Source organism: Gallus gallus, chromosome 6, assembly GCF_016699485.2.
Source record: "Gallus gallus isolate bGalGal1 chromosome 6, bGalGal1.mat.broiler.GRCg7b, whole genome shotgun sequence".
NCBI lineage: Eukaryota > Metazoa > Chordata > Aves > Galliformes > Phasianidae > Gallus > Gallus gallus.
The window spans coordinates 623,866-645,605 of record NC_052537.1 but is presented as its reverse complement, the minus strand read 5'-3'; the positions used below and the strand labels follow the sequence as shown (position 1 = coordinate 645,605).

Here is a 21,740-nt window from a genome sequence, read left to right as displayed (position 1 = left end):
AAAAAGAGAAAAAAGATGAAAAAGAAAAAAAGAAAATGAACAAAAAGAGAAAAAAAGAGAAAAAGATAAAAAAGAAAAAAAGATAAAGAAAAGAGAAAAGAAAAAAAGAAAATAGAAATAAAAAAAGAGGACAGAAAAAATATGAAAAAAAGATAAAAAAGAAAATAAAAAAAACAGTAGATGAAAAGAAAAAACAAAAGGAAAAAAGAATAATGACAAGAGAAGAAAGGTAAAGAGAAAAGAAGAAAAAAAGCCAAGTCAAAAAAGTAAAGAATAACTGAAGGAAGGAGTGGATGGCAAGAAATACAGAGAAAGCAGTGCATAGCACAGCAGAGCAAAGCAAGGCAAAATAGCAGCCAAAGCCACGAGAATCAAGAAGTCAGTGAAGAGCAGGAAAGGTAAGTTTCCCTAAAGCAAGGGGGAATGGTAGTGGAAGGGAGAAAAGAGAGAGGGGAGGGGAGGGGAAGTGAAGGAGTGGGGGAGAGGGGGAGGAGCAGTGGGGAAAGCGGTGGGGCTAGAGGGGGGTGAGAGGGGGCACAGAGGGGGGAGGGAGGAGGGGTGGATGAGAGGGGTGAGTAAGTGGGGGCGTGGGTGGACGGGGGGGGGGGGGGAGAGGGTGGGAAGGAAAAATTGGAGGTAGGGTGAGGGAAGGGGAGGGTTGAAGGGAAAATAATGAAACAGAGGAAAAAGAGAATAACAAGTAAAAAGCAATGCATGTAAATACAGAGCAAGCAAGTAGGAAAGCTAGGCATAGCACAGCAAAAGAGAGCAAAGCAAAGAAGGCAAAGAATGACAAAAAGCAACCTTGCAGGAATGGAGGAATCTGTCCAGAGCTGTGCCCCTGCTTGCCACAGGAGCTGCGCGGGAGGAGAAGAACGTGGGCCAAAAGGTAAGAGGAGCTCCTTTGGGTTCTGGGCTTGAAGCAAAGCTGAGAAGCCATGCCCGGGAGGAGGTGTGGGTAGCTACAGGCCACCTTGCTATCTCCCCAAGAGATGAGGTGTGTGGGCTAGGCACCGGGCAGGAGTGCTGGCCAGAAGCAAGCATCTCTGTGGAGGAAGGCAAAGGGCGGAGGAGGTTCAAGGGTAGCTACCGGGCATGGCCTTGCTCAGCAAGGGGAGGAAAAGCCTGAAGGGCACGAGAAGGGGATAGAGAAGGGCAGGCAGTAGGCGTGAAGCTGCGAGCAGAGTAGAGAGCAACTTGGCAGAGCAGCAAGCAGAGAAAGCAAGTGTTGAGGTTTGGCGTGAGTAGCAGCCAAAGCCCAGAGCATCAAGAAGCAGGAAGTGAGGAGAAGGTAAGTGAAGGGCAGGCAAGGTAATGGGAGGCAAAGGCAAGGGGAAAGGGGTGGGGTAAGGGAGAAAGAAGGGATGGGGATGGGGAGGGGATGGGTGAAGAGCAGAGCGGAGGGAAGGGCTGAGGGGAGGGCTGAAGGCAAACCTATGATGAAAAAGAAAAGAAAAAATAAGAACAAAAAATATGAAAAAAAGAGAAAAAAAGAAAAGAAAAATAAGAAAAAGAGAAAAAATGAAAAGAAAAAAAGAAAAAAATGAACAAAAAAGAGTAAAAGAGAAAAAAATTGAAAAAAAAGAGAAAAAAGAGAAAAGAAAAAGAAAAAATGAACAAAAAAGAGTAAAAAGAGAAAGAAATGAAAAAAAGAGAAAAAGAGAAAAGAAAAAAAGAACATGAACAAAAAAGAGAAAAAAGAGAAAAGATAAAAAAAGAAAAAAGATAAAGAAAAGAGAAAAGAAAAAAAGAAAATAGAAATAAAAAAGAGGACAGAAAAATATGAAAAAAGAAAAAAAGAAAAGAAAAAACAGTAGATGAAAAAAGAAAAAACAAAAGGAAAAAACGAATAATGACAAGAGAAGAAAGGTAAAGAGAAAAGAAGAAAAAAGCCAAGTCAAAAGTAAAGAATAACTCGAAGGAAGGAGTGGATGGCAAGAAATACAGAGAAAGCAGTGCATAGCACAGCAGAGCAAAGCAAGGCAAAATAGCAGCCAAAGCCACGAGAATCAAGAAGTCAGTGAAGGGCAGGAAAGGTAAGTTTCCCTTAAAGCAAGGGGGAATGGTAGTGGAAGGGAGAAAAGAGAGGGGAGGGGAGGGGAAGTGAAGGAGTGGGGGAGAGGGGGAGGAGCAGTGGGGAAAGCGGTGGGGCTAGAGGGGGGTGAGGGGGGCAAGAGGGGGGAGGGAGGAGGGGTGGAGAGGGGGGTGAGTAAGTGGGGGCGTGGGTGGACGGGGGGGGGGGAGAGGTGGGAAGGAAAAATTGGAGGTAGGGTGAGGGAAGGGGAGGGTTGAAGGGAAAATAATGAAACAGAGGAAAAAAGAGAATAACAAGTAAAAGCAATGCATGTAAATACAGAGCAAGCAAGTAGGAAAGCTAGGCATAGCACAGCAAAAGAGAGCAAAGCAAAAGAAGGCAAAGAATGACAAAAGCAACCTTGCAGGAATGAGGAATCTGTCCAGAGCTGTGCCCCTGCTTGCCACAGGAGCTGCGCGGGAGGAGAAGAACGTGGGCCAAAAGGTAAGAGGAGCTCCTTTGGGTTCTGGGCTTGAAGCAAAGCTGAGAAGCCATGCCCGGGAGGAGGTGTGGGTAGCTACAGGCCACCTTGCTATCTCCCCAAGAGATGAGGTGTGTGGGCTAGGCATCCGGGCAGGAGTGCTGGCCAGAAGCAAGCATCTCTGTGGAGGAAGGCAAAGGGCGGAGGAGGTTCAAGGGTAGCTACCGGCATGGCCTTGCTCAGCAAGGGGAGGAAAAGCCTGAAGGGCACGAGAAGGGGATAGAGAAGGGCAGGCAGTAGGCGTGAAGCTGCGAGCAGAGTAGAGAGCAACTTGGCAGAGCAGCAAGCAGAGTAGGCAAGTGTTGAGGTTTGGCGTGAGTAGCAGCCAAAGCCCAGAGCATCAAGAAGCAGGAAGTGAGGAGAAGGTAAGTGAAGGGCAGGCAAGTAATGGGAGGCAAAGGCAAGGGGAAAGGGGGGGGTTAAGGGAGAAAGAAGGGATGGGGATGGGGAGGGGATGGGTGAAGAGCAGAGCGGAGGGAAGGGCTGAGGGGAGGGCTGAAGGCAAACCTATGATGAAAAAAGAAAAGAAAAAATAAGAACAAAAAATATGAAAAAAAGAGAAAAAAAGAAAAGAAAAATAAGAAAAAGAGAAAAAATGAAAAGAAAAAAGAAAAAAATGAACAAAAAAGAGTAAAAAGAGAAAAAAATGAAAAAAAAGAGAAAAAAGAGAAAAGAAAAAATGAACAAAAAAGAGTAAAAAGAGAAAGAAATGAAAAAAAAGAGAAAAAAGAGAAAAGAAAAAAAGAACATGAACAAAAAAGAGAAAAAAGAGAAAAGATAAAAAAGAAAAAAGATAAAGAAAGAGAAAAGAAAAAAAGAAAATAGAAATAAAAAAGAGGACAGAAAATATGAAAAAAAGAAAAAAAGAAAAGAAAAAAACAGTAGATGAAAAAAGAAAAACAAAAGGAAAAACGAATAATGAGAAGAGAAGAAAGGTAAAGAGAAAAGAAGAAAAAAGCCAAGTCAAAAAGTAAAGAATAACTCGAAGGAAGGAGTGGATGGCAAGAAATACAGAGAAAGCAGTGCATAGCACAGCAGAGCAAAGCAAGGCAAAATAGCAGCCAAAGCCACGAGAATCAAGAAGTCAGTGAAGAGCAGGAAAGGTAAGTTTCCCTTAAAGCAAGGGGGAATGGTAGTGGAAGGGAGAAAAGAGAGGGGAGGGGAGGGGAAGTGAAGGAGTGGGGGAGAGGGGAGGAGCAGTGGGGAAAGCGGTGGGGCTAGAGGGGGGTGAGGGGGGCAAGAGGGGGGAGGGAGGAGGGGTGGAGAGGGGGGGGAGTAAGTGGGGGCGTGGGTGGACGGGGGGGGGAGAGGGTGGGAAGGAAAAATTGGAGGTAGGGTGAGGGAAGGGGGAGGGTTGAAGGGAAAATAATGAAACAGAGGAAAAAAGAGAATAACAAGTAAAAAGCAATGCATGTAAATACAGAGCAAGCAAGTAGGAAAGCTAGGCATAGCACAGCAAAAGAGAGCAAAGCAAAAGAAGGCAAAGAATGACAAAAAGCAACCTTGCAGGAATGGAGGAATCTGTCCAGAGCTGTGCCCCTGCTTGCCACAGGAGCTGCGCGGGAGGAGAAGAACGTGGGCCAAAAGGTAAGAGGAGCTCCTTTGGGTTCTGGGCTTGAAGCAAAGCTGAGAAGCCATGCCGGGTAGGAGGTCGTGGGTAGCTACAGGCCACCTTGCTATCTCCCCAAGAGATGAGGTGTGTGGGCTAGGCACCGGGCAGGAGTTGCTGGCCAGAAGCAAGCATCTCTGTGGAGGAAGGCAAAGGGCGGAGGAGGTTCAAGGGTAGCTACCGGGCATGGCCTGCTCAGCAAGGGGAGGAAAAGCCTGAAGGGCACGAGAAGGGGATAGAGAAGGGCAGGCAGTAGGCGTGAAGCTGCGAGCAGAGTAGAGAGCAACTTGGCAGAGCAGCAAGCAGAGTAGGCAAGTGTTGAGGTTTGGCGTGAGTAGCAGCAAAAGCCCAGAGCATCAAGAAGCAGGAAGTGAGGAGAAGGTAAGTGAAGGGCAGGCAAGGTAATGGGAGGCAAAGGCAAGGGGAAAGGGGGGGGTAAGGGAGAAAGAAGGGATGGGGATGGGGAGGGGATGGGTGAAGAGCAGAGCGGAGGGAAGGGCTGAGGGGAGGGCTGAAGGCAAACCTATGATGAAAAAAGAAAAGAAAAAATAAGAACAAAAAATATGAAAAAAAAGAGAAAAAAAGAAAGAAAAATAAGGAAAAAGAGAAAAAATGAAAAGAAAAAAGAAAAAAAATGAACAAAAAAGAGTAAAAAGAGAAAAAAATGAAAAAAAAGAGAAAAAGAGAAAAGAAAAAAGAAAAAATGAACAAAAAAGAGTAAAAAGAGAAAGAAATGAAAAAAGAGAAAAAAGAGAAAAGAAAAAAAGAACATGAACAAAAAAGAGAAAAAAGAGAAAAGATAAAAAAGAAAAAAGATAAAGAAAAGAGAAAAGAAAAAAAGAAAATAGAAATAAAAAAGAGGACAGAAAAATATGAAAAAAAGAAAAAAGAAAAGAAAAAACAGTAGATGAAAAAAGAAAAACAAAAGGAAAAACGAATAATGACAAGAGAAGAAAGGTAAAGAGAAAAGAAGAAAAAAGCCAAGTCAAAAAGTAAAGAATAACTCGAAGGAAGGAGTGGATGGCAAGAAATACAGAGAAAGCAGTGCATAGCACAGCAGAGCAAAGCAAGCAAAATAGCAGCCAAAGCCACGAGAATCAAGAAGTCAGTGAAGGGCAGGAAAGGTAAGTTTCCCTTTAAAGCAAGGGGGAATGGTAGTGGAAGGGAGAAAAGAGAGGGGAGGGGAGGGGAAGTGAAGGAGTGGGGGGAGAGGGGGAGGAGCAGTGGGGAAAGCGGGTGGGGCTAGAGGGGGGTGAGGGGGGCAAGAGGGGGGAGGGAGGAGGGGTGGAGAGGGGGGTGAGTAAGTGGGGGCGTGGGTGGACGGGGGGGGGGAGAGGGTGGGAAGGAAAAATTGGAGGTAGGGTGAGGGAAGGGGAGGGTTGAAGGGAAATAATGAAACAGAGGAAAAAAGAGAATAACAAGTAAAAAGCAATGCATGTAAATACAGAGCAAGCAAGTAGGAAAGCTAGGCATAGCACAGCAAAAGAGAGCAAAGCAAAAGAAGGCAAAGAATGACAAAAAGCAACCTTGCAGGAATGGAGGAATCTGTCCAGAGCTGTGCCCCTGCTTGCCACAGGAGCTGCGCGGGAGGAGAAGAATGTGGGCCAAAAGGTTAAGAGGAGCTCCTTTGGGTTCTGGGCTTGAAGCAAAGCTGAGAAGCCATGCCCGGGAGGAGGTGTGGGTAGCTACAGGCCACCTTGCTATCTCCCCAAGAGATGAGGTGTGTGGGCTAGGCACCGGGCAGGGGTGCTGGCCAGAAGCAAGCATCTCTGTGGAGGAAGGCAAAGGGCGGAGGAGGTTAGGGATTGGAAGGGTTTTTTAAAAATAACAAAAAAAATTGTGAAATGAGGAATGAAATGAGCCAAATAATGCTAATAATTATACATTAATGGATTGCAACATATTTCATGAACGCAAATCTGAAATTTTACTCTGTAGGAGTGTGTGCATGCCTCTGACTGATGACTGATCCTGGGATGGAAGAAAGAATTTTGCCATTTTTAGGGGAATTGATATTTTAGCTGTAGCCATGGAGAGCTTGTTTTGTGGAGAGAGCTGACCTGGTTGTTCATCTTGTTTGTGCAAAGATTTGTTTTGCTTGCAGGTGTTCCACTTTGGCTTTGTATGACACAGTGGACGAGACGGGGACGGCGTTCAGTGGAACAAACGCTGCAGACCCTGGGGAGAATCAAAGCAGGAGAGAGGAAAACGTGCCCTTTGCAGCAGGGGCCGTTGTGCTGGCATTGCCCATCGCATCCACTGCTGCTGTGGTCCTTTCTTTCCTTTGGGCAGTTTGCTGTCTCTCACGGGGTTGTCTACATTAGGTGTTTGTTTGTGTATCCGTGTGAGGCTGTTGAATGAAATTCCTACCTCTGTGTTCTGCTCTGGGTGCGTGGTTTTCTTGCCTCTGCTCCTGAGGCATCCTGACTGTCGGATCCAAACGTACCCTGGGACAGACAGACAGACAGCCAGCCAAGGCAGGCAGGTGCTGCGATGCCAACCGTCCAGCCAGCCAAGGCAGGCAGGCACGTGTGTGTGTGTGTGTGGGTGTGCGCAAGGGTGGGGTTGCACATGTTTTGTGTACACGTGGGTGCACAAGGGGAGGGGTTACACAGCTGTGAGTAAGCACATGGAGAGTATAAGGATGGAGTTGCACACGTGTGTGTGCAAGGGTTAACAAACTGGTGGGGTTGCGCAGGTGCGTGCATTCACAGGGCTGTGCAAAGTGTTGGGGTGTTGCACATGTGGGTGACGTGCGCAAGGGCGGGGTGGTACAGGTTTGTGCACGCAAGTCGTGAGTGCAAGGAAGGGTTGCACGCGTGCCTGTACGCAGGGGTGTGCAAAGGGGTGGGGATGCACAAGTGTGTGCATAGAAGTGGTTTTGGGCAAGGACGGGCTTGCAGGTGTGTGCGTGCACGTGGGTGTGTGCAAGGGTCGATTTAGACGTGTGTGTGCACGGTTGTGCAAAGGGGTGGGAGTGCGCAGGTGCGTATGAGCATGTGGGAAGTGTGTGAACAAGGTGGCACATGTGTGTGTTTGCCCAGGGGAGCTCAAAAGTGTGGGGTTGCACACGTGCATGTGTAATCGGATGTCTTCTTCAAGATATTTGCCCATGCATGTGCAAAGGAATGGGGTTGCATATGCTTGTGAAAGCAAACGAGGGTGTGCAAAGGGGTCTGGCTGGTGCACATGGGTGTCTGTGCATGGAGGTAGACAGAAGGTTGCATACATGTACGTGTGCACAGTGCTATGCAAATGGATGGGGTTACACAAGTGTGTGCATGCACGTGTTTGTGTGCAAGGAGGGACTTGCATGTGTGCGTGCTCAGGGGTGTGCAAAGAGGTGGGGCTGCACACGTGCACACGCAGCTAGATGTTTCCAGGATGGTATTTGCATGTGAGTGTGCAAAAGGGTTGCGTTGCACACGTGTCTGCATTTACATGTATGTCTGCATAATCATGGTTAGGAGCATCGGGGTCTTTGCACATGGCTGCATGGTTTTGCATACATTTGCATGCGTACGGGTGGTGTGTGCACACGGGTGTGCAAGGATGTGCTTGCATGTGTGTGACTGCACAGGTACGTGTGGGAGTACACCTTTGCACTTGTGTGTATGGTTCTGCACACATGCGCATTCATATGCGTGTGCAAGGCTGTGCTTGCACGTCTGCATGCAAATGGAGGCATGCAAGGTGCTGTTTGCGAGTGAGCGTGCAAAGGTGGCCCATGTGGGTGTGTGTTCATATGTGTGTGCAAATATGGGCTTGCACAGCTATGTGCAGAGGGATGCGGTTGCAATGTCTGCACATGGGTTTGTGCAAGGGCAGGGTCGCACAGCTTGACCACAAATACGCCACAGGGTTGAACCGCACGTGTTCATGCACGTATGTGGCTGTTTGCACACAGGAGTGCAAAGGATGTGCATGTGTGTGCAAAGGTAGGCTTGAAATGTGTGCGTACAGATCGCTGTGCTTGAACATGGATGTGTCATTTTGCACACGTGTGTACATGCATGTAGATGTATGTGTGCTCATGGATGTCAGCAAAGGTGTTCTTGCACATGTGTGCACGTGTTTGCCTGTGGGTGTGTGCAGGTGTGTGGATACACGTGCGTGTGCACGTACAGGGGTGTGTGCATGTCAGTGCTTGCTTTTTCACACGCGTGTGCGTGCACAGGGGTGCACCAGCACTGCCCCAGAAGAGTTTTCTGTGGGAGGCAGAACTCACACGAGACTGCTGGAGAGCACAGGGCCGGGAAGTACAGCTCTGCAGCACTGCGCGCTGCACAGCAGCCTGCAGGACGGCACGGAGCACCGCTGCGTCGGGGTGTTGGGACGCGGGGATGAGGCACTGCACAGAACACACGCTCACACACACAGTCGGCCAAAGCGAGCGTTTAAGCACTGCAGTGCACAGCTACCGATCCGCCAAGAGGTCCCAAAAGGACCATCAGCCAGCACAGCTCGGATTGGCTGTAAGGGGAGGGACTGGTTGGCTCAGGGCCTTGCGGGCATCCCCATGGAGGCAGCGGTGTCCTCTGCCTGAGTTACCTCACCCTGCTGCCCTCCTGACATGTCTGTATGCCCTGAGCCGGATCACGCACTCTACGCGTGGCCAGCGCGTGAATGCACAGTGCAGCGCAGGGGGGGCAGCCAATCCACAGCTCGTTGCTGGTGCCTCCTCACTGTTACCAAAACACAACAGCGGCCCCGTTGCCGAGTTCCTTCATCACTGCAGTGATGAAGTGCACTGAATTCTGTGCACTGTACGGTTTGTTCTGCATGTGGGTCTTCCGATAGTTGCAGTTTCAGTCCGGTTACTGCATATCTGCAGCCGCGCTCGTGACACCGAAGTTCAGTTCAGTTCAGTTCAGGCAGTAGGTTGGAAGGTTCCCCTCGGGCAGTCGCACAGTCCGTACACAGCCGCGCAAACCAGGAAGGAGAACAGCATCAGCTCGTTTTTGGAGAGGGATGGGTGGGACCGGAGGCGGTGCCCCTGGAACACTGCCACCACCCGTGCAGGGCCCGGCGAGAAGCCCAGGTTGTGTCCACTGCCCACTCACTCACTGCTGGGGGATTGCCGGCACAGGGGACACCTGGGACCGGGACTGAGGCGGTGACCCGTGGCAGTGCTGCTCTGGATGAGGCGGTCGGTGTGGAGACGGCCATTGAAGTTCCACAGAGGCTGCAGGTGATGTTGTGGCAGACGGTGGGCACAGTGACAGCCAGCGTGTCCACAGGGCTGACAGTCACGCTGAGGCTGAAGTCTGCGACAAGGAGGATGGTGTCACCTTTGTGAGCCAAGCACGTGGCCCGGTGCGTGTCCCTCCCTCCTTCCTCGTTCTCCATCCCTCCCCCTATCCATCCCTCCTTTCACCTCCCACCTCCCTCCCACTCCCACCTCCCAGTGTGAGTATGTGTGGTGACTGAAGCCTTTATTCTTTTTCTTTGCTCAGGAGTTGGGTAACGAACTGGGCCTTCCAAAGGCAAGGATTTGGACTCTTCTTTTTCAGGCTATTTTAGCTCCTGTGATTCTGAAATGGTAGAAAGTACAAAGAGCATGCCAGCAGGACAGAAATGCAAGCAAATGAGTGCAGAATCTGTTTCCTGTGTTTATGATTCAGTTTTGCTATCTCACTTAGCATTTTCAAATGTAACTACCTATCTAGAGTTCATGATAATCCTATACAAGTAAAAATAAAATGCATTAATTATTAAATTTGAAAGCATTCAAAGCAGAAATCTGTTTTCACTATTCCTCCCTGTTCCACTGCAGTTATTAGCAACGTTCTGCAGATTCTGAAATGTTTTGCTGTACAATGCATATATACATATATACATACATATATATATACATATATATATACATATATATATACATATACAAATGTATATTCAGCAATGCTGAAGCCAAATGTATTGTGAAGTGCCTCACCTTCATTATAATTTGTATTTCTGAGTCAAAAAAATATATATACAGAAAAACGCAACACAAAATTCAGTAAGAAGCAGAGGCAAATTTGCTCTCAAAGGTCACATTCTGAACTCTCCTGTTGCCTTCAATGGCCTCAACAACAGGCAATTTAGAAACTCCCTTTATACCCTGCTTTATGACTTCCATTCACCGTGGGTCAAAGCGGCTACGTGTAAGCAAAAATGCAACTTTCATTACAGACTTTCAAAAAAGTTGTTTAAATCCGATTGAGCTTCAGTTCCAAAATAAAATTGCACGGGAATCAAGGAAACGAACTGTAGTGAAGTTTTCCTTCTGGGTCAGATTAAAACAGCAGACTGAAGGTCTTGTAATTTGAATGCTCCATCTCAAAAGCGTGCTGAGATAAGAATATCCGTAATCCGTATTCATGTGGTTCATTTTAGCCAGGAACTCCAAACTGCACGTCCAAAAATCCACCAGCTGTGTCTGACAGCGATTCAATAAGAAAATAATGATCACAGAGGGACCATTTAAGGCCACTGAAGTAAAGCCATTTCTGAGATGTGATATGTCTGTCTCTTTACCTGATCATAACAACAGGAAAATAAAACAAAAAAATAATACAGCGTTATTTTTTTCTCTGTATTTGAAAGGTGATCCAAAGTTTTTGTTCTCCTAAAAACAATCTTCTTCAAGACAAGGCTCTGGGCAGCCTGGTCCGTCGGTTGGTGACCCTGCACATAGCAGGGGGTTGGAACTGGACGATCTTTGAGGTCCTTCTCAACCCAGGCCATTCCATGCTTCTAACACCAACACAGAGCTACCTCCAAACCGGCAGCGTGCGACTGCTTGGAGACTGACTGTGCCAGTCGGCCAGACCTACAGGAGGAACCATTGGACAGTGCTGAGGATTCCTGGGTTCATCCGACAGAAGCAGTGTTGTGAGACAAGGCAACCGTAAGGCAGGATATGCAGTAACTGCTACTGACCAGGTAATCGAACAACCATTGCCTGTGGGGACTTGGCTCAGAAGGCTGCAATAACTGCCTTGACAAGAGCCTTAAATACATGGTCAGATGCTAAACATGCTTTTGGGGTGGAACACGCTCATAGTGCCATCTGGAAAGAGCAAGGATTGCTCACACACAAGGAAAACATTCAGTATGATGTACGCCTACCAAAGAGCATGGCTATTATACTCTGTAAAGGACATCAGAAAGGTAGCACTGTACGGGAAACTGGAGATAAGATGGCGGATCAGGTGGCAGAACAGGCAGTTGAAGAAGGCTTTAATTCCAGACGGTAAACTTAAAATCTCGGAACCTGAGTCAGAACCTGTAAAATATCCTACGGAGGATAGGAATCTAATTAGTGGTTTAGAAGGGAAGAGAGCAAGCTGACAGATGGGTTCACGCCCAGATGGACACATTGTTGTGCCCGTTAGTATTGTATGGAAATTGGTTCTAAGGGAAGATAAGAAAACATACTGCGGGAACAGAGACTACCAAGTACAATCCTAGTACCAGGAACAGGGTACAAGTGGGCCTACTGGGAAAGGGAACCTGCCAGGGCAACAATGGCAAATTGATTTCTCAGAACTCCCAAGAAAAGGCGGGGGGGGCGGGGGGGCATATTGCTGTATGTTGGTCCTGATAGCTTTTTAGGGTGGCTGGAGGCATTCCCTCGTAGGACTAATAAGGCATGTGAGGTAAGTATTGTTGCAGGAGGTTATTCCAAGATGCCGGGGAACTACTTGGTCTGCCAAGGAAAGTGCACCGTCAAAAGTTAAACTCATCGAGACAAGATGAGCTGGTTACTAATTTGCTTTATCTCAATGGACGCGGGAGGTGTTCTGGCCTGGGAAGAGAGCTCCTTTTACAGTGTAATTAGTAACTGTGCTAAGACTTCAAACTTCTCTGACTGCTGGATCTGCACATGACTACCAAAGGCAGGGATGGACGTACCATGCTTGGGGTCCCGTCACTAAATTGACCTGCTCAGCACAAACATAAAAGCGGTCAGAGGGAGCCCATTTGCTTAGGGGCAGGTGAGGAAGCTGCTGCTAACAGCACTATTATTTTAGGACCAAAATTCAACCTTGTATTTGGAGCACATAATGGGATGACCCAACTTGTAAGTAGATGCATGAATGACTCCACATATTCCCCCTTATCCTATCCTTATCCTAATGCATATGTAAGCAGCTTGTTCTTTAAGTATGTGCCTTGCTTGCCCTCCGGTATGCAGGCTAGGTGGGAATACCCCCTCTGCATCCAGCGTGTGTGCAGCGCTGATTAAACATACCTGCTTTATAACTACTCTGTGGTTATAGAGTTTGATTTCTGCACATCAGTTGGAGATAGAAGTTGGGAGCTTGGGGAGGATGGGGAAGGAGGATTCCTTGGGAATACAGCTGGTGAGGGATGGAGTTGGATTTCAGCACCAAACCAGTAAGTACTTTTGGCCCAATGGGACACACAGCATTGTAGAACGATCCATCCCAGATGGGAACAAGGCCACAAGGCACCATCTTCACAGCTGATCAGAGAGGAGTCTAGGATGGTTTGGGGTTGGGACAGTTACCCTGAGAACTGCTGTTACCCCACTGACATCACAGCAATGAAGGGGAGGGGCAAGGAGGAGGCCCTCCCTCTGCCCCGCTTTACCTCATTATCTTCCTTCCCACCTTAAACAGGGCATCCAACTGAGGGGTTTGGGACCCCTCCCTGCCCCACTGGACCCCGTAAACCTGGTAGGTGGGCAACGGACCTCACTGACCCATTCTACTCCATAGAGCCCAATCCCTCCTGTAAGAAGGGGACCCATACGGCAAGGACTTCTCTCACCCCACATCCCACTAAAAGGGGGCAACAGACCACCATACCCAAGATCCATCCTGAACCACAGACCCCATCACCCCATCCCAAATGGACAGAGGATCCAGGGATCCAGCACTCCCCATGCCAGAGCCATGGAACTGAGCCTCCTCCAAAGGTTCTGGGTTCTGTAGCAGCCAAGAGAGTGGCTCCAGCCAATGGGACGTGGGTTCTGTACCCCCAGGGCCACCCCCACTGGTTCCCATGGAGGGAGTGGGGCCTGGGGGCACACTGGTCTTTGAGGCAGAAATCATATTTTCCTGTTGATCTCTCCACCCACCTGTATTTACATCCACCCTTTCATCCAACAATCGTTCCGTCCATCCAATGATCCTTCAATCCGTTTTTCCATCCATCCATCCATCCATCCATCCATCCGTCCGTCCGTCCGTCCGTCCATCCATCCATCCATCCATCCAACCAACAGTTCTCTCCTCTGTTGATCCCTCTGTCCATCTATTTCTCTCTCCGGCTCTCCCTCTGCACAAATCCAAGCAGCCTCCCCCCGTTACCCACCACAACCTCCTCTGGAGCTTTGGGGGATCTCCCCATAGCAGTGCCTTCAGGCATTTCCTTGCAACCCTGCAAGTGCTGATTTTCTGGTCCCTCTTCCTCACATCACCCCATCCCTGTGATCAAAAGCCCTCACCATTCTTAGGTTAAAGCCTCCCTTGTGAAGCTGCCATCCTACTGATGAAAATATCCTCACCTCCCTTAGGGAGGTGGGTCCCATCCCTTCCAAGCAGACACCAATCTGCAAATAGGTCCTGCAGACACAAACCCAAGGCCCTGCCACCAGCACCAGTCCTGCAGCCAAGGACTGGCACGCACCACCAGTGCCCTCCTTTCACACCTGTCCCACAGCACCACCTGGGCCCCCACACCCTGGACTACCAGCCTGAGAGCTCTGCAGTTGCTTTTGATGCAGGATTACCTGTGCCCACCTTTCTTCCTGGTCGCCTCGCACAGTGAACCACACGAGGTGTAAGGTTGGGTGGACTGCATTCATCACTTGGAGGCATCTCAGCCTCCTCACCAGCACTGAGGTCGGTGGAGCTGCGGTGGAGCTGTGAGCCCTTCTGTGGGGCAGGAGCGTCCTCTGCTGCCAGGATTCTCCAGCTTCAGTCCGTCACCAGATGCAAGGCTATGCCACGGGGCTGCAGCGAGCCTGCAGCTCAGAACAGCCCCGAGCACTGCAGAGACAAGCAGGCAGTCTGTGATGCCTTCAGAGCGTTATTCTCCAACAGTTACAAACACCTGCAAAAGCAAACAAGAACCACACTCTGCAGTGATAAGAACGCACAGCTTAGCAGACAGGAGCGTAGGGCTTAGGAGAAAGCTCTATTTCAGAGGTTGGTAGGGAATTTCACATCACACAAAGGCACCAACCAAAAGCAGAGTTTCTAACAGCAGTGTTATCCAGGAGTCCCAGCAGACGGTGCTGGCACATTTGGTATGTGACCCCATAACAAGGCAGCTTAGGATGAGGCATCAGGCAGTGCTGACGACACGCTTTATGGACAGGTCATGCTTTAATAGGTGCCGTTCCAATGGCAGCAATTAATTGAGAGCAAAGGCTTGACACACAAACCTGATGATTTACACTCCCACCAGTCAAGGCAGACAGACCAAGACTATGAGGCTGACCTGTAACCAGGCTTGGGACGCAGCCTTGAGAAAGGGGGAATGCTGACAGCGAATGGGAGCTGACTGACTAGAAGGGCTACAAATATTCTTGGGAACAAGTTGGCTGGGCTGGTTAGCAGGGCTTTAAACTAGAGATGGTGGGGGAAGGGGATGTACTGGGTGACAGAGAAGACCACAGGAATGCTTTCACCTTGGGAGGTGGTAAGGGAAAAGCCCAGTCTTGCCCTGGAGGTATTAGGGAGGGCTCCTCTGATAAGGCAATGAGGCCAATAGCCAAGCTGAAGTGCCTCTATACCAATGCACACAGCATGGGAAATAAACAGGAGGAGCTAGAAGCCGTGGTGCAATTGGGAAAGTATGATCTAATTGCTATCATGGAAACATGGTGGGATAAATCCCACAATTGGAATCTCCTGATTGAGGACTACAGGCTTTTCAGAAGGGATAGACAGGGTATGAGGGGTGACCGGAGTTGCTCTCTATGTTAGGAAGTGGATAGATTGTGAAGAACTGTGTCTGAGGAACAGCCACGATCAGGTCGAGAGCTTGTGGGTGAAAATCAAGGATCGGTCCAGCAAAGGGCATCTAGTGGCTGGGGTCTGCTACAGGCCATCAGATCAGGAGGAGGCTGTGGACAAGGCCTTCTTGCTTCAGCTGCAGGAGGTGTCGCGCTCGCGGGCTCTTGTCCTGATGGGGGATTTCAACCACCCAGATATCTGCTGGGATAGTGGCATGGCGGGTGGCAGACAATTCGGGAGATTCCTGGAGTCTGTTGAGGACAGCTTCCTGGTCCGGGTAATAGATGGACCAACCCGAGGTGAAGCCTTACTGGACTGGGTGCTCATTAATGAAGAGGAGAGCATTAGAGAGGTTAAGACTGGAGGCAGCCTGGGCTGCAGTGACCAGGCCTTGGTAGAATTTGTGATCGTGAAGAATGCGGGCCTGGCAAAAAGCAGAGCTAGGACCCTGTGCTTTAGGAGAGCAAACTTCCGGCTGCTCAAGGAACTGCTGGATGGGACCCGCTGGGAAACGGTCCTTAAGGGCATGGGTACAGAACAGAGATGGCAGCTCTTGAAGGACACCCTTCTGAGAGCACAATGGCTCTCCATCATCCAGCAGAAGTCAAGCAGGGGAGGCAGGTGACGGTCGTGGCTGTGTAAGGACCTGCAGCTTAAACTGAGAGAAAAGGGGGAACTGTACAGAAGGTGGAAGCAGGGTTGTGTATCCTGGGAGGAGTACAGGGCTGTTGTCCGTGTGTGTAGAGACAGGATTACGAAAGCCAAGGAGCAGATGGAGCTGAACTTGTCAAGGGATGTGAAAGATAACAAGAAGGGGTTCTACAGGTACATAGGCAGGAAGAGACAGGCCAAGGAGAGTGCTCCCCCTCTGATGAAAGGCAATGGGGAGCTGGCTTCCCCAGACATAGAAAATGCTGAGGTACTCAATGAGCGCTTTGCCTCAGTCTTCACGGGTGGTCAGGCTTCCCACATCCGCCAGGACCACAAGCCTCTAGGTGAGGGTGTGGGGAGTGGTTTCTGTCCCACTGTAACGGTGGAACTGTGTTCTGGGCTGCATTAAAAAAGGGGTGGCCAGCAGGGAGAGGGAGGTGATTGTGCCCCTCTACTCAGCTCTTGTGAGGCCCCATCTGGAAGTACTGAGACCAGGCCTGGGGCCCCCAGCACAGGAAGGATGTGGAGCTCTTGGAGCAGGTCCAGAGGAGGGCCACTGAGATGATCAGAGGGCTGGAGCACCTCTCTTATGAAGAAAAGTTGAGAGAACTAGGCTTACTTAGTTTGGAGAAGAGATGGCTCCGGGGAGACCTCATTGTGGCCTTCCAGTACTTGAAGTGAGCACATAAACAGGGGGGGGGAACAGCTGTTTACAAGGGTGGATAGTGATAGGACAAGGGGGAATGGTTTTAAACTGAGACAGGCGAGGTTTAGGTTGGATATCAGGAAGAAGTTTTTCACCCAGAGGGTGGTGACACACTGGAACAGGTTGCCCAAGGAGGTTGTGGATGCCCCATCCCTGGAGGCATTCAAGGCCAGGCTGGATGTGGCTCTAGGCAGCCTGGTCTGCTGGTTGGCGACCCTGCACATAACAGGGGGTTGAAACTCGATGATCGTTATGGTCCTTTCCAACCCAGGCCATTCTACGATTCTATGATAGCGCAGCTGAAGTTCCTTCTGCAGTCACTGGGGCAGCTTTCCCAACTCCAGAACTACAGGCAACATACACACGAAGTGCAGCATGGCTGTTTGTGCTCCACACTCAGAGAGCAAGTTGTCAAGTTAGAGCTTTGCAAGGACCATGGAGGTGCACCACTGATGGACGTGGTTAGTGGGCATGGTGGGAATGGGTTGGGGTTGGATTTGGTGACCCTAGAATCATTTAGGTTGGAAAAGACCACTATGACATCAACATTGATTGTACTTCAGATGGGTTCTTTTGGAGGGGTTTCATTATCTTCCAAAAGCTGAAGCCAGGCTGCATTCTCTCCATATAATGACAAAGTTAATTCCTCCCTCTGCAAATTCCTACATTCTGCATCCAAATTTGCTTCATTTGACAGGATTTACTGGTAAATGCAGAAAAGAAGGACAGCTTGCAAGGAAATAACAAAGCCAAAATAGATTTGGTTAAAGCTAGTAAAACAAGGCTTTTTTTTACTAGGGTAAAACGGAACTGCCATTACCCAACCAGAGAATTAATTAATCAAAATCACTACTCATAGCAATTAATGAGAGAAACAAACAAACAAACAAACAAACAAAAACCTGAGAGAAATCCTTATGATCCCCTCCTTCCCATAACGCGGGACAAACCCCAGGAATCCTTCAATCCTCACTGCCACAGAGCTTCAGCAGAACGTTCCTGTAGTCTCCTGAGCAGTCTCCCTGGGAATACAAAGGTGAATAAATGAGAAGAAAGAAGGGAAAAGTGGGGGACAGAGAGAGGAGCAGGGACAATAAAGAGGAGAGCAGAGAAGGAGAGGAGAGAAAAGATCGAGCAGAACAAAGGAAAAAGGGAAGAGGAGCTTGTAACTGGGAAGAACAGAAGAGTGATGAATGAGAGGGGGGGAAGAAAGAGGGCAAAACAGAAGAGAGGATACGCGTAAGGAGAGCTGATCTAAAAATGGCAAGGGAAAGAAAGAGAGGGCGAGGAGAACAGAGGGAACAGCAGAAGAGGGAAGGGCAGATGCAGGAAGAAGGGAAGGAATGGTGCAGAGAAAAGGGAGAAGAGTGCAGAAAAACAGAAAGTAGAAGAGAGGAAGAGAGAAGGCCAGAGCAAACTGACTTACTGAGAAAGGAAAAAAAAAAAAAAGGAATATGAATAATTTTTAAGTTCTACTGAAGCAGAATTCTTCTTAAGACACAGAATTCTTTTGCAGTGCTTGTATTCTTCTAGACAATTTAAGAAGATTCAGGAACATTTTCAGTATGTCTTTGTAATGTCTGCCTAATCTCAGCCACTCTAAAATACCCAACAGGTGTCAAGGGGGGATCATCCCCTTAAAAGCACACAGCAAATCCCACTTTTTGTGTCTAAGATCAACAAGTTTACCTTAATGAAGGAGTAGAGAGACTTCCCATACATAGTCAGGAGCTCTCTTCCGATATCCAGTATATCTATCTTGAAGCGGAACACCACCACTCTGATCAGAGTGTTGCCATCTGTTCCCAGGCCCTAGGAAGCAAAGCAACCACGTACAGCTAACACAGAACCTTCTGGAGAATCACCGACAGACACAAAGGTCTCAGTGCCCGGTCTTGTGCAGGAGCTGTTCCTAGTTAGAGCATTTCTGCATTAATGGAGCAATCCATTAGCAGCCTGCTCCTGAGTATGACTATTGCCCCGATGTGCAGAAAAGCCTGAGCTTTCCTAGAAAAGCCAGTTTCCTGACTGGCTGCAGCTCCTGTCTCATGATTGCCATGATGCTGCTGATTTGAGCATGAAAATGCGAGAAAGAAGCGAGCAATCTTACTCCACAATCTGTTTACCTTCATGGATTTATACAGTCTTTCAGCAAAGTACGCAGGCTTGTTTCACACACACTTTACTGTAAGGAGAGACAAGAACAAGAGAATTAAGGTCAGAAAAGCAGGAGGTTTTCCACATCGCTGTGCAGCACTTTCACGGTGCAGCTGTTTCTTCTGTCAAGATGCAACTCCAGGCTAGCAAACAGCAGGTGCAGTGCAGGCATCCACAGTCAGTGACACGCTGGGAGCTGACGTCTCTGTGCCTGGTGCACAGCAGTATTTGCGGGAAGGCTTCCATGCCTCCTGACAGCAAACCTCTGCTGCCAAAGCATCCTTTGGCCAAGCACGCTGTACTATAAAGCACAACACCTTCTCACCCAATTGGGTCTGTAAAGCATAGAATCATAGAATGGTTTGGGTTGGAAGGGACACCTAGGATCATCTTGTTCTAACCCCCTGCAATTGCCAGGGACACCTCCCTCTACACCAGGGTGCTCCAGGTCCCACCCAGCCTGGCTTTGTGCCCGTAACCAAAGACAAACCATGTCTGAAATTATGTAACAGCCAATCAAGGGAACTCACAGCACCTCTCATCATTTCATTACTTTGTAGACAAGGTTTAAAAGCAGAGCACTCACCCACAGCCAGCAAAGCATCTTCCAGGTCTCCTGACGCCTCGGATTTAATGCTGCCTGTTATGTCCTCCTTAGCAATGCCTCCATATACATCAAAAACTAGGAAGAAGAGTCCATGGCAGAACGTCAGAGTGATGCAAAGCACCTGCTTTGCAACAACAAGCTCCTCATGTGCTGCACGAAGGCTGTATGATTCCTGCAGCATTGTCAGCTGAATCAGGACCGTCCCACAGAAGTAATTCATTTTCACTGCTGACGGTCCTGCCAATTGGCCTACCACAGCCGCTACCATTTTCAAGACCTGCTACTTCATGCTGGCAGATGAATGTCTTAGCTCCTCTCCCCCCTGCCCCAATGGCAGTCACACTTCACGATCTCTGCTTTCCATGCTGGAGCAGCAGCAAGTTCTATGTAGGGTTCTGAAGTCCCTTTCAGCCTCAGGAGGGAACAAAACAGCCCAAGTGGAATGGATGCAATGGGGCTCTCTTGAAAACAACTCATATCTCAGAAGAGTTTGCACTTCCTGAACACCTATGAAGTTCCTACAAAAGCATCACGCACAAACAAGGAAGGGAAGAAAAACCCAGGGCACCGCGTGAGTGCGGCTGTTGGTGCCCATCGACGACCCCGAGAAGGTGATCTGCGTGGGGCTGAAGTACCGCGACCGCTGCCTGGAGCAGGACGTCAAGGTGCCCACGGAGCCCCTCATGGTCAGCAAGTTCCCCAGCGCCATCGCCGGGCCCCAGCCACCCGCCCAGAGACCCCGCTCCTCCACCTGCAGGCAGCCGACAGCTCGCCGCTCTCCAGGAAGGCCCGCATGGAGCGGGGCAGGGCGGGCTCGGCCTCGCTGAGGTCCACCACATCCCCGCCCTCCTTCTCCTCTCCTTCTTTCTCCTTCTCCTTCTCCTTCTCCTTCTCCTTCTCCTTCTCCTTCTCCTCATCCTTCTTCTCCTCCCCCTCCTCCTCCAGCCCCAGCCGGGGCCCGGCCGCCCTGGGGCCGTGGAAGCGAAGCAGGCGCATGGCGGCAGGCAGCACCGCGGACAGCCAGGCTGGGGCCATCCGGGACGCGCGCAGTGATGACGCAACGACGGTGCGACGACGGAGGGAAAGGCCCCCACGCGGAGTGCCCGCCCCCCTCGGCGGACCGACCAATGGGAGCGCGGAGCAGGAGGGGCAGCCGCGGACCCGGAGCCTCCATGATGGCGCCGGCGCGATGGTGGAGCTGCGGGGTTCCGTGTGGCGAAAGCGGTGCTCCGCCGCCCCACGTCGCCGCCGCCACCTGCCCCGTGCCTCGGGGATGCCGGACGGTCAGGGGAGGGCGGCGCAGGGGCACCGCCGTCGGCCCCGTCCGTCCCCCATCAGAATCCAGTCTGTCCTCCGGAGAGGGAACTGAGCCGTCCTCCATCATTGCAGTGGGGCACTGCTGGGCTGTGAGAAGCGGCGGCTGACCACAAGCAGCGGGACCCGCCCGGCCTCCGGGAGCAGCTCCTGGCTGAGCCGAGCAGCCCCGAAAGAGAGGGACTGATCCCGCGGGTCGAGACGTGTTCAAGCCTGGCAGAGAGTCAGGCGGGCGCCTTCGGTTCTTGCTTGGCTCAAATCGGCAGCAGCGCGTGCTGAGCTCCTGCCCCGCAGGTGGAGTCCCCAACTCCCGTTTTCCTTATCCCGGTCTGTCCCCGTGCGGAGCTCCCGGAGCTGCGTGAAGCCGACACGGAGCCGCTTCGTGTTGGCCCCGAGGAGGGGAGCTGTGAGGGGGGAGCGATTGTTAGGATGGAAACTGGTTGGGAATATGGACATTTCTCTGCTTATTGCTCTTTATGTGAAATGATTAAATGTTCTGCAGCTCCAAAGACCCTCCCACTCCAACCCCCCCTTTCCCTGTGCCCACCTCTGGGTAAGGACGGGGCAGCACCAATGGCAGCGTCATAGGACTGCAACCACCAGCCCCATCCTTCCCCCCCACATCCCCTCCCCTCCTCAGCGCTGCGTGGGAAATGGTTGGGGTAGGATTCTGGGAGAGCTGGGGCGGCTTGGCCTGCAGAAGAGGAGGCTCAGGGGGATCCCAGGCACGGCCATCAGCCCCTGCAGGGAGGTGCAGAGAGGACGGAGCCGGGCTGCACCCAGCGGTGCCCAGCAGCAGGACCAGAGGCACTGGGCACACGCTGCAGCACAGCAGGTTTCCCTGTATGACACCTCTGAGCCCCCACATTGGGTCAGTGTCATTGGCTATTTTTGCCAATGGTCACGATGCAGGAGTTGAGTGCATCCTTGTGACATCCACCGGGCATCCTAAGGCACGAGGTGCTGCTGGCACTCCTGAGGTTTTTAAGGGGCAGCAGGGAGAACCGGAGGGCTCAGGGCAGTAGCTGGGGGCTCTTGGAGGCACTTTGAGGTGCTGCGGGTTCAGAATTGTGTTTTTCCTCCCGTTTCACACAGAAGGTGGCAGTTTGGCTCAGTACCTCGAGGTGGCAGCAGGACCCCCAACAACAGAAACTGCTGCCCAGAG

The 21,740-nt window shown here is 50.1% G+C and overlaps 2 protein-coding genes and 1 pseudogene across 3 annotated transcripts in view; 1 reads left to right on the top strand and 2 right to left on the bottom strand.

The window, feature by feature from the left end:
• The window catches only part of LOC107056520, a 60,043-nt gene extending 50,530 nt beyond the window's left edge, over positions 1 to 9,513 (bottom strand). The window contains exon 1 of the mRNA XM_040702951.2: positions 9,228 to 9,513. Within this exon, the coding sequence (XP_040558885.1) occupies positions 9,228 to 9,513 (286 nt within the window). The remainder of the gene's footprint in view (positions 1 to 9,227) is intronic.
• The window catches only part of LOC121111076 (protein MANBAL-like), a 614,289-nt gene that overhangs the window by 63,893 nt on the left and 528,656 nt on the right, over positions 1 to 21,740 (top strand). The window lies entirely within an intron of this gene.
• Positions 10,333 to 20,309, bottom strand: LOC107049565 (annotated as a pseudogene).